Here is a 13,832-nt window from a genome sequence, read left to right as displayed (position 1 = left end):
CAAAAAACAGTACATAACACACAACAGACAGCAGCAGAAGTAAATCAGCAGTTTCCTATTGATTTGAATCTCCTGCTCTTTGGCTTCCTCATCTCTCTGTACCATGTGATCAGTGTAGTCACGTGACAGCTGTGATGTCAGAAGGTCCTTTAGAGGGATGGGAACTAGCTGCTACCAGTAAAATATCAGTCAGATATTCCCCCCTGATGGCCCCCTGCCTACACCTGCTTATAGTAACATTAGGAGACCAGACTTTCATGCACAAATATCTTATTTTATTTCATCCCCAGTTCATCCCCAATGTGCACAATACACAGACATCACTGGTTCACAGGCAGCAGCAGCATTATTATTATTATCAGTGTATCTAGTGCAGGATTCTCACACAGGCACCATCTTTATATACACAGAATGCAGCATTATTATTATGTGACAGTGTATCTAGTGCAGGATTCTCACACAGGCACCATCTTTATATACACAGAATGCAGCATTATTATTATGTGACAGTGTATCTAGTGCAGGATTCTCACACAGGCACCATCTTTATATACACAGAATGCAGCATTATTATTATGTGACAGTGTATCTAGTGCAGGATTCTCACACAGGCACCATCTTTATATACACAGAATGCAGCATTATTATTATGTGACAGTGTATCTAGTGCAGGATTCTCACCCAGGCACCATCTTTATATACACAGAATGCAGCATTATTATTATGTGACAGTGTATCTAGTGCAGGATTCTCACCCAGGCACCATCTTTATATACACAGAATGCAGCATTATTATTATGTGACAGTGTATCTAGTGCAGGATTCTCACACAGGCACCATCATCACATACACAGAATGCAGCATTATTATTATGTGACAGTGTATCTAGCGCAGGATTCTCACCCAGGCACCATCTTTATATACACAGAATGCAGCATTATTATTATGTGACAGTGTATCTAGTGCAGGATTCTCACACAGGCACCATCTTTATATACACAGAATGCAGCATTATTATTATGTGACAGTGTATCTAGCGCAGGATTCTCACCCAGGCACCATCTTTATATACACAGAATGCAGCATTATTATTATGTGACAGTGTATCTAGTGCAGGATTCTTACCCAGGCACCATCTTTATATACACAGAATGCAGCATTATTATTATGTGACAGTGTATCTAGTGCAGGATTCTTACCTAGGCACCATCTTTATATACAAAGAATGCAGCATTATTATATTATGTGACAGTGTATCTAGCGCAGGATTCTCACACAGGCACCATCTTTATATACACAGAATGCAGCATTATTATGTGACAGTGTATCTGGTGCAGGATTCTCACACAGGCACCATCTTTATATACACAGAATGCAGCATTATTATTATGTGACAGTGTATCTAGTGCAGGATTCTCACCCAGGTACCATCTTTATATACACAGGCAGCAGCATTATTATTATGTGACAGTGTATCTAGTGCAGGATTCTCACACAGGCACCATCTTTATATACACAGAATGCAGCATTATTATTATGTGACAGTGTATCTAGCGCAGGATTCTCACACAAGCACCATCTTTATATACACAGAATGCAGCATTATTATTATGTGACAGTGTATCTAGCGCAGGATTCTCACCCAGGCACCATCTTTATATACACAGAATGCAGCATTATTATTATGTGACAGTGTATCTGGTGCAGGATTCTCACACAGGCACCATCTTTATATACACAGAATGCAGCATTATTATTATGTGACAGTGTATCTAGTGCAGGATTCTCACCCAGGTACCATCTTTATATACACAGGCAGCAGCATTATTATTATGTGACAGTGTATCTAGTGCAGGATTCTCACACAGGCACCATCTTTATATACACAGATTGCAGCATTATTATTATGTGACAGTGTATCTAGCGCAGGATTCTCACACAAGCACCATCTTTATATACACAGAATGCAGCATTATTATTATGTGACAGTGTATCTAGTGCAGGATTCTCACACAAGCACCATCTTTATATACACAGAATGCAGCATTATTATTATGTGACAGTGTATCTAGCGCAGGATTCTCACACAGACACCATCTTTATATACACAGAATGCAGCATTATTATTATGTGACAGTGTATCTAGTGCAGGATTCTCACCCAGCCACCATCTTTATATACACAGAAGGCAGCATCATTATTATGTGACAGTGTATCTAGTGCAGGATTCTCACCCAGGCACCATCTTTATATACACAGAATGCAGCATTATTATTATGTGACAGTGTATCTAGTGCAGGATTCTCACCCAGGCACCATCTTTATATACACAGAATGCAGCATTATTATTATGTGACAGTGTATCTAGCGCAGGATTCTCACACAGGCACCATCTTTATATACACAGAATGCAGCATTATTATTATGTGACAATGTATCTAGCGCAGGATTCTCACACAGGCATCATCTTTATATACACAGAATGCAGCATTATTATTATGTGACAGTGTATCTAGTGCAGGATTCTCACACAGACACCATCTTTATATACACAGAATGCAGCATTATTATTACGTGACTGTGTATCTAGTGCAGGATTCACACCCAGGCACCATCTTTATATACACAGAATGCAGCATTATTATTATGTGACAGTGTATCTAGTGCAGGATTCTCACCCAGGTACCATCTTTATATACACAGAATGCAGCATTATTATTATGTGACAGTGTATCTAGCGCAGGATTCTCACACAGGCACCATCTTTATATACACAGAATGTAGCATTTTTATTATGTGACAGTGTATCTAGTGCAGGATTCTCACACAGACACCATCTTTATATACACAGAATGCAGCATTATTATTACGTGACTGTGTATCTAGTGCAGGATTCTCACCCAGGCACCATCTTTATATACACAGAATGCAGCATTATTATTATGTGACAGTGTATCTAGTGCAGGATTCTCACCCAGGCACCATCTTTATATACACAGAATGCAGCATTATTATTACGTGACTGTGTATCTAGTGCAGGATTCTCACACAGGCACCATCTTTATATACACAGAATGCAGCATTATTATTATGTGACAGTGTATCTAGCGCAGGATTCTCACCCAGGTACCATCTTTATATACACAGAATGCAGCATTATTATTATGTGACAGTGTATCTAGCGCAGGATTCTCACCCAGGCACCATCTTTATATACACAGAATGCAGCATTATTATTATGTGACAGTGTATCTAGTGCAGGATTCTCACCCAGGTACCATCTTTATATACACAGAATGCAGCATTATTATTATTATCAGTGTATCTAGTGCAGGATTCTCACCCAGGTGTCTACATCTACCCAGAATGCAGCATGAAGAGGCTCAGTGAAGGTGACAGTGACGGTGTGTAAGTGTCTGATCGGGTCACACAGCTCATAAAAGGTCAGACGCCCAGCCTCATAGTCCAGCAGTATTCCTACTGTGTCACATGATAGAGGCGGGTGTAATGAGGTGTTTATATTGTTATGTCTCATGTAAAGACGTTTATTATAAGTACACAAACACCAGGACTTGTTATTCTCTCCTATCACAGACTGATCTCCTCCCCTCTCCATACTGGTATAACAAACCCCTACACACCAGAACCCTGACTCACTGATCTGCACTTCCCAGTAATGTCGTCCTGAGGAAAAGCTCCTGGTGCTTAATACCTGAGTATAATCTGTAAATCTCTCTGGTGTTACTGGTCGCTGCTGCTTTATACGTGACCAGGATAAAGTTTTCAGATCACCTGATACAATAACATCATTAGCAGCTGTGTTTATATCCAGTAATATGTCTGTCACCTGCACATAGATCTCTCTCTTTACATCAGTCACAATATCAGCTAAACCTCTGTATAAGGTCACTGAGATCAGACCCTCATCTAAATCCCCCCCAGCAGGGACCTGTTTATCACCTCTCTGTGTGACCTCATTATCTCCCTTCTCAGCACCACAAAAGTCATCTCTGTGTGATTCCTGTTCTTGTAGGACAGTTAATGGGTCAGTCATGTTGTACAGTTCCTCAATGTGACACATCTTCCTGGTCAGCTCGTCCTTCTCTTTTTCCAGCTGCTGGATCAGATCAGAGATTGTGAGTAAAACCTGCTCCTGCTCCCGGGTGATGTCACTCAGGACTCGCTTCTCTAGGTCTTCCAGCTGTTTCCTGATGTCCCTAATCAGGGCAGCGAGTTGCTCTGTTACACCAGCTGCTTTCTCTTGCACCCCTCTCCTGTGCTCCTGTAGACTCTGGACTCTTTTCTCAGTCTTCTCTCTCTTTGTGGTCAGTTTCTGCAGAACATTTCTCAGTTTCTTTTTCTTCTTCTCAGAAGCCTCATTCAGCAGCTCCACCTGGTGTCCCCTGTGCTCTCCGGCCAGGGAGCAGGACACACAGATACAGGCAGCATCCTCGGTGCAGTAATATTCCAGGAGCTTCTTGTGTTTGGAGCATTTTCTGTTACCCCAGGAAGTTGTGGGTTCAGTTAAGACGTGTTCCTCAGACTTGTTGTGTACCCTCAGGTGGGTGTCACACAGAGAAGCCTCACAATGCAGACATGATTTAGTAGCAGGTACAGGAGAGTGAACACAGTAAGTGCAGAAGACCCCAGTGTCTTTTTGCTCTGGCTGAGTAATCTGTAAATGCTTCACTACATTACACAGAGCTATGTTCCTCTGCAGTTTAGGTTTCTTAGTAAAAGTTTCTCTGCACTCAGGACAGGTATAAACCCCAGACCCCTCCTGGGTACCCAGCACACTCTCAATACAGCCCAGGCAGTAGTTATGGCCACAGCTGAGAGTTACAGGATCTGTATAAATGCTCAGGCAGATGGGGCAGGTTAGCTCCTCTCTCAGATCAGCAGTCGCCATTCTTGTATTCAGCAGGAAACGAAACTTACATTAACTTCCTATTCAGCACAAGGGTGTGGTGTTTACGTAACTGTATGTGCTCTGCCTGTTAACTCTTTATGTCCCAGACTGTAGTGACCAGGCCAGGTTTGTAAACTGATAAATGTTCTGTAGCGCTCAGTAATTTGTGTATCTGATGACATCACATGAAATATTAGCACAGAAATAAATCTAGTTTTTCTGTTGTGCTATATGTCTGTGAATAAAATATTATATCACACAGTATAACAGCACCTACATATACATAAGATAATGGTAGATAAATGTTATGCAGTTTAAATCATCTGTAGTTTCCTTTTCTTAGAATCTCTAATTTATGAAAAAAAAAAATTTGTGTTAGTTAAAGGGAAATGCAAGTTAAAACTTTTATACTTTTATGATTTTATAGGGGCAGCTACTTTATATAAAATGCTTCTAATTTAATATAAAATGAACCTCATTCTCTTGTTCCCCATTTTGAACCTTATTTCCTTTCTATAACGTACTGAAGTAGGCTCAAAAGAGTGCATGTGACTTGTGCACTATATGCAGCAGTGTTTGTAACAATGTTATACATATAGTGCACAAGGCGTGCACGCTCCTGAGGCTACCTCAGTATGCTGTTATGGAGAGTTTAAACAAACAAGACTAAGGGACATATTTATTAACGTGCGAGCGGACATGATACGAAATGGCGTATCATGTCCGCTGCACATCGATAAATGAAGACAGCAGGGGGTGTCAATCAACCCGATCGTATTCAATCGGGTTGATTTCTGTCTGCGGCCTCAGAGCAGACGGACAAGTTATGGAGCAGCGGTCTTGATAAATATGCCCCTCAGACTAAGAGGTAAATTTGAAAACAAAAGTAAAACATTTTATTCACTATTTGCATTTTTCTATCTTTCACAAGGCACATTTATGAATAGAACTTATATATATATATAATTATCCAGGAGTGGACTGAGACTAACCAGGGTCCCCGGGCAAGAGTGTGGCAGGGTCCCCCACCCCCTCTTTGTCCAACTACCTACCTCCTCTGCCCGCCCTCCACCCTATTGCCCCTCCCACATCATGTGCCCCTCCCACCTCCATAGCCCCTCCCCCATCATGTTTTTAATAGCCATATAAAGAGACAATTTTTGGCCTGTTGGGAAGGATTGGATAGGTCAGAGGAGACGAACATTACTGGCACCAGTATTGTGATCAAGAGAGTGAGGGAAGAGAGGACGAGCTGACCACTAAGGGCACATTACTAACAGTTGCTAATATTCAGCAGCAGCACTACTATCTATGGACACACAGTGACAGAAGGGGCATATGTCGCAGGTACCACCAGGCAAACAAAAGAAGTAGGCAGGGATACGGGGAGAGATAGGGATAGGACTAAGGGAGGGTCTAAAAAACAAGGCAGGGATATTAGGGACTTACCAGGGCAGTAGGATCAGTTCATAGCTTGTCTTCTTTCTTCACAGATCGTAGGAAAAGTTTGGTTTCTTGTCACGGGCAGCAGGACCATGGAGCGAGGAAGCAGGTTCCACCTAGAAGGCTGCAAGATAGCGTGCTGAGCATACAATTAGCTAGAAAGAAAACAAAGGTTACAGGTAAGTTTTTTTTTTTCATTTTTTTTTTCTATTATCTTTATTTATATCCAAAAAAAGAAAAAAAAAACAAATAAATACAACCAACAAAAAAAGAAAAAACACAAACAATAATCAGCATATAAATCAAATTTCCCAAAAATAACAACAGTTCTAAATCAAACCAATTACAAATTTCCAAATTAATCATTTTCCTTGTCCCTGTCCCTCTATCCTCCCTTTTTCTAATTTCACAAATACTAACTATCCATGTAGTTCCAAAAAGAAGAAAAAAAAAAAAGGAAAACCTCCCACAACTCTCTCACACTCTGCCCCCCCCCCCAGCACTCCTCCATTATCTCCTATGCCACCTCAAGTTATCTTTAGATTAATAATTTGTTCTATATAGAGTACCGTACCCTCACTTTGACAGCAAGCGAACTCTCTCCATATCTTAAGAAAGCAATTTCCTCTTCCCCCACTCAATTTAGACTCAAAGGCTGCCTTAATCATTGAGTCAAGCAAAAGATTTTTCACTTCCCCCATAGAGGGAGTTTTAGAAGTTATCCAGTATTTAAAAATAAGTGTCCTCACAATTATTATTACCGTACATATAAAGTTTGCTAAGTTTCCCAAAGAATTATGGCCAACCAAAAAGAGAATAGAGTCCATTTCCAAGTAAATCCTCAATTTCCCTATTGAAGAGAGATAGTACTCTAAGTTCGCACAAAATTGTTTAAGCTTAGGACAGTCCCATATCAGATGACCCAAATTGGGATCTTGGAAAGAACATTTAGGACAAACATTAATCGCTTCTTTATTCCATTTAGCCACCCTACGTGGGGTTAAATAATCCCTCTGAATTAGCCTAAATTGTGATTCTCTATAATAAGAAGCCGAAAAAAGTCTTTGAGTAAGCTTAAGGCTGTTCATAAGTGATCTATCTAAATCTGTTAAATCAGTTATTCTATTCCACTGTTTAACTAGCTCCTGTGACACATCCTTTTCTTCTAAGGATAGAAGGAATCTGTAGATAATTGACAGTAACCTTTTCTCTGGTAATTTAACATTAATAAAAGGATGATCATCCCACATATGGGGAAAGATCCTAACAAGACCAAGAATATAACTTTTAATTTGTAAAAAATAAAAAACATGGTTTCTCTGAATTCCTGGAAACTTTTTTTGAAAATTATCAAATGCATATAATTTATGATGATTATAATCATTAAAATCACTAACAATTAAGGGGTTAGCCGGTGACCATTTTTCATAGATAGCTGTCATGTTGCCCAACGGAAATCGAATATTACCTTTTATCGGTAACCATTTAGAGATATTCTGGGCTAAACCCAAATGTTTAGATAGCTTCCTCCAACACAGCAAAATATCCTTAAATAATGGATGATCAAAAATAACCCTACTCAACTCCTTGTTGGTAGCAAATAGAACAAAATTCAGGGAAAAAGAGGAGCAAACCTGTCTTTCTAGAGACTCTTCTGAATATATAAAGGACCGTTTTAGCCAATCTACTGGAAATCGCAAGATGGCAGCTTGATTATACCATTCTAGATTTGATAGCCCTAATCCTCCTTTATAATAAGGTTGATATAACTTGGCTAACTTGAGTCTTGGTTTCCTTCCACTCCAAAGATAGTATCTTAATGCTTGATTAAAGCACAAAAGATCAGTCTTCTTAATCAAGAAAGGGAGCATCCTCAGTGTGTATAAAATTTTAGGAATAATAAACATTTTAATCAGGGCCACTTTACCAGTCAAAGAGACTGGGAGTGTCGCCCAAGATTTCATCTTCTCTTCAGTGTCTCTCAAAACCGTGCCAATGTTCTCCCTATACCAATTAGCCGAATTGGCAGAAATCTTCAGCCCTAAATAACTCAGAGTCTTAGTTTCCATAAATTGATAAGGTTGGGGATCCTCTGTATCTTGTTTTAACCATAGGATCTTAGATTTTGCAAGGTTGATCTTATAACCTGACACTTTACTGTATTGGTCCAATAGATTCACAATCTCTTCAACCTGCTTTTTTTGGGTTAGATACATACAATAAAAGATCATCCGCAAATAACGCAGTCTTAAATATCTCTTTTCCTATATTGATTCCAGTCAGCAGATTCCTTAATCTGATAGCTAAGGGCTCAATTATAAGATCAAACAGCAAAGGCGACATAGGACACCCCTGTCTAGTGCCTCTTGTCAAAGAAAAAACATCCGAAATCCCATAGTTAATCAAGATAGAAGTTTTAATATCTGAGTATATATTAGTCACAAAATCCCTAAACTGCCCCACAATCCCAAATCTACCCAAAACCTGTAGAAGGAAGGGCCACTCCACTCTGTCGAAGGCCTTCTCTGCATCCAAAGATAGCAGGAAGGCCTCCGGCAGAGCCGAGCCACCCCCTCATAATGGCAAATTACATGTAGAATTTTCCTTATATTAAACTCCGAAGCCCTACCCATAATAAAACCCACCTGATCCTGGTGGATTACCCTAGGGAGTATTAACTTCAACCTATCGGCCAGAATTTTCATTAAGATTTTATAATCCAAGCCAAGCAAGGAGATGGGTCTATACGAAGCAATATCTGAAGGGTCTTTGTTACTTTTAGGGATTACAATAATATTCGCTCTTTTAAAATTATCTGATGTTTTAAGATTTGATCCAAAATACGCATTATAAAGATCCCCCAGAACCGGGCCAATCTCAGTCCGTAGCATCTGGTAGAACTCCAGAGGTAGATTATCTGGCCCTGGGGTTTTCCCCCTGGCCATTAAACTAATTGTTTTCTGAATCTCATTTTCAGATATCGGTTGGTTCAAACACTCGCGATCTGCTTCTGAGATTTGAGGAATGTCGATTTTATCCAGAAATTCCATAATTTTTCCTATTTCAGGGCCCTGAGATGAATAGAGTTCTTTATAAAAATTCTGAAATAATTGTGCAATTTTCTCTTGCCCAGTATAGGTTATACCCCTTACTTTCAAGGCTGCAACTGGTTTCCAAGCAATTATGCACTTCCCAGGAAATGAAACAACTGCATCGTGTTCCTGTCTAGGAATCTCATTTTGATTTCTGCTCTAACCGCATAGGGTGGACTTGAGGGGGGGAGTGCGCTGTTGCGTCATCACGCAGCACAGTCAGCGTGAGCCCAGGTGAGGTGCAGACACGACAGCGGCGGAGAGGAAGCCGCGTCTGCTACAGAGGCTGGGACTTTTTTGTGCCTGTTGGAGTTTTCCCCGGAGGTGCGAGGAGGTGTTGCGGCATGGTGGTAGAGGTAGAGAACAACAGGAAGCCGACACCCTCGATCTAAGGAGAGAACAGCAAGGGGAACGCTGTGGCGTGGGAGACCATGCAGGCTGCTGCAACAGCAATAAAAGAAGAGTCTAGCGGCTTCCCCTTGGTTGGAAGCTGCCGACTAACGCTGGGGCTCTTTGGTGCCTGAGAGGGTGAGAGCGGTGCACCCTAGAGCCGCAGGGCTGCCTCTGTAAGAAATTACTCTTAAATAAACAAAGGATCTTATGTTAAAAACCATTCACGTCTAAAAATTAATATATAAATATATTAATAATCGGCCCTGTACAAACGAATTTCATATACCGTACTGTATATCTTTGAAACCCTCCAGAAACAGACAACCATACTACCTTCAACTATTTAAACCATCACACATTTATTAAAGAACAGATAAATAACAAGATTACATGTTACTGTTTACAAGGTTAAACACATAAAAACAATTTAACAGAGAAATAATACATAAATGAATATTACCCCGTTTGTTTCTTGTGGGAGTCCCGGTTACAGCTGGTATCATTGGTGTTTCCCTTCCAAAGATGAACTCTGTCTCATTCTCCTTTCTCCTAACTTTTATACCCTTTAAGAATGCTGACCATATACTTTTGGCTCTATTCCAAATAAGGTGCTCTACACTATTGTAAGCTCTTGCTACCACAGCAATCTTCTCTACCCATATATGATCTTAACTCTTGGTATACGTAAACTGGCTACCTCAGCATTGCTTCATGCCTGATGTTTAAAAGGACAGATTAACCTCTTTATAACTGTAATAATACCATCTCTCTATAACTACAGTAATACTACATTTATACACATTAAAATCTTACAGTCCACCCCTTTGCTAGGCCTTATAGTGTAACGGTAAGGTTTAGCACATTACTCTATAAACTATTCTCTTTATACAAAATTAACATAAACAAAATAATTATACATTTAACAACAATTAACATTTTTAAAGTAAACTCGTACAATCGGATGTTGTAACGTTCTTTTGTTCCCAAAATAATGTCATTGTCCTTGACTTTTACATTTTGCAAAAACAAACTTAAAAATAGATGTTTCTTTGCCACATTTAACCCATTCTGTATAACTTTGTAACATTAGACTGGATCCTTTGCCCAATGCTATGTTAATACATTCAGGATCATAATGTTTATTTTGATGTTGTTGATCATTTTCCAAAACTAGTTCAATTACATTGATTTTGATACCACAATCACGATTTCCATCTTGAAGTTGTCTTAGACAATCCAAAGTACCCATGTAGTCCTCTGAAAATGCAAAAGAATTTCGTCCAGCAAAACCCTCCATAATCTATCATAACAACACTAGGACATGGATTTTCCCAACTTGAAGATAGGTTGTCCTCTTTTTGGTATTTCTTCAGATTCTTTCTAAGAAAAATCAAATGCAGTATCTGTTAATTCATATATTTTTAAAATTGTTTAATATAATATCATTTAAAATAGTTTTTTCTTTTCTTATTCGTTATTTCAAAGAAATAAAACAATAAGATTATCTTTATCCAAAATACAAAAAGAACAATTCATTTTAGGAACAAATGAGAGACTTTTTTTAGACATAAAATCTCATTATTATTACTAAAACTATTACATTCAAAAGATCTAACATTTTGTTAAAATATGTTTTTATTTGAGCTTTACTCCTTACAATATTTTCAGCTACCAACATATTTACATTGTCAATATGCTGTGATACTCATTTTCTTCATAAATAGAAAGAAAATTATCAGGTAAGCATAATTTATGTTTTTATCCAAATTTTTATTATTGCCCCTTGTAGATTTGGGGGGGTAGTTATCAAGCCGTCTACTTTTCTGGCTTCGCCGGCCCAATACGCCCGCCTAAGCTCGCCTACCTTCGCCGCCGCGGACCTTGAATACGTTCGCCTAAGTTATCAAATAAAGCTGTCAAAAAGCCGCGGGGCGATGAGCAGCGGACTGTGACAGTTATCACTCATCCGATCTCGCTGCCCTTCGGCTTTTTCCCAGCTTTATTGCTAGCCTGTCACTAAGCACTCACACTAAACTGCACTGTTCTACCCCCTATACCGGCGCCCCCGGAGCCCCCCGCAACTAAATAAAGTTACTAACCCCTAAACCGCCGCTCCTAGACCCTGCCGCAACTCTTATAAATGTATTAACCCCTAAACCGCCGCTCCCGGACACCGCTGCCACCTACAGTATACCTAGTAACCCCTATCCTGCCCCCCCTACACCGTCGCCCTCTATTATAAAATTATTAACCCTGTAGAATCTGCTAACCTTTTAGTTACTATTTCCACACTAATATTACCTTTAGCTTAGGAAATCAGGACGCTGCTTGATGAAAGTATTTCTTTTATTATACAGAAAATAAGTATTTACATAGAAACAAGTTGCTAACTAATGTAAGGGAAGGAAAGGGAAGTTGGAAAAGGGGAGAGGGAGAGATGGAAGGAGAGAGGTGAGTGAGAAGAGAGAGCTTGCTTAGCCTACAATGGCAGCTAACTTATATAGTCATTCATTCTTTCTCACAGCCCAGCCCACACTCTATAAATTCTTCAGAGACCAGATGACATCATTAGATCAGGGGGGTTGAATGTGACGTCCTTAGGCTATTGGTTATAGGAACTGAGATAAAATCAGGGCCTTGTACACCATCTGTGATGAAACGGCCATCTGTGCTGAAATGCTAAATATTGGGTTGTAAAATGTCTTAGTGAATCCTGTGGTATCCTTTTGATCTATTGTTTATATACAGTGGTTCATCAGATTTCCACTTATCTCTGCCTTGTCACCTCTGAGCTGGTAACTGTAGGTCAGTGTGCATTTAACCCTTTGTATCCTTGATGTTGTAGACAAATGTCCCTTAGCATTTCATTATTCAATAATGTCCATGGAAATAACAGTCTGATATTAAAGTTAGGTGTGTTCATAAAATACAACATTCCCCTCTTTGATCATTAAATCACTTATGATCATAACGTTGTACTGCTCACTTTATAGTTTCTTCTGTGAGTGGGGCAACCTGAAATAAAACCATTCATTCACATCCATACTCTAAATATGAAATAAATACTAAAATACAATTCCCTTACAATGTGTAGCACATTCTATCAATCACATTATGGATAGGATGATTAGATACATTTTACAAATACAATATATATTTTTCCCGGTTAGAATTAACAATAATCTGAGATGTATTTCAAATCATCAGCATATTTAGAATAATTATACATATGATACAAATTAATTGTTACATATCACACACAATCTTAATGACTACTGCTAGGAGTAGTGCTCGAACTTTGCAAATTATTTTCTAGCACATTGTGAGATTTGAATGTTATACATATGTGACAGATTATAATTTATTAATACAAAATACTTGCTATCTGAGGTCATAAACAAAACGTAGCATATAGCTTAGCAAACATTTATATTACTTTCTTTAACATAACATTTATATTACTTTCTTTAACATTAAATCACAGTATCATTATCTGCTTCAAGGCATGCACACAGTCTTATAATCTACTGGTCAGCACTTAGAGACCTATAAGTGGACAATGTTATACTCTTTGGCTTATGAAAAATATTACTGAAAAACATTGCCCAGTGTGGCGAAACAGAATTTAAAAAAAACTAATAAATAAATAAAAACGTGCTTTAAAATACAAAAATGGTAGTGAATTTAAAAAAATGTCCTTAAAATACAAAAATGGTAGTGAATAAAAAATGTCCTTAAAAATACAAAAATGTTAGTGAAGGGATCCCCCGTTTGGTTCCTTGATAGAAAAGGAACCATATTACAAAAAATAACAATAATTCATTTTAAACATATAAAACAGAGACAACACAGAACAAACACAACATAAAAACAGTACGCCACACAAAACATGTTGCTGTTCTCTTTAAATATAACAGCGTTCTTAAATAACTAAATTTGGATTTTGCATTAAATTATCCAATTTAAAATATCTAGTCTTCTCTACAGTAAATGAT

The 13,832-nt window shown here is 38.7% G+C and overlaps 1 protein-coding gene across 1 annotated transcript; it reads right to left on the bottom strand.

The window, feature by feature from the left end:
• Positions 1-253: 253 nt before the first annotated feature.
• Positions 254-4,909, bottom strand: LOC128667219 (E3 ubiquitin/ISG15 ligase TRIM25-like). Its single transcript, XM_053722157.1, has 2 exons — positions 3,358-4,909; positions 254-846 (listed from the first exon to the last, which is right to left on the bottom strand). The coding sequence occupies exons 1-2, from the start codon at positions 4,907-4,909 to the stop codon at positions 812-814; spliced, it is 1,587 nt and encodes a 528-aa protein (XP_053578132.1). The 3' UTR covers positions 254-811.
• Between the last annotated feature and the right edge of the window lie 8,923 nt (positions 4,910-13,832).

This window comes from Bombina bombina, chromosome 7 (genome assembly GCF_027579735.1).
Source record: "Bombina bombina isolate aBomBom1 chromosome 7, aBomBom1.pri, whole genome shotgun sequence".
NCBI classification, from domain to species: Eukaryota; Metazoa; Chordata; class Amphibia; order Anura; family Bombinatoridae; genus Bombina; species Bombina bombina.
This window is presented reverse-complemented; position numbering and strand designations above follow the sequence as displayed.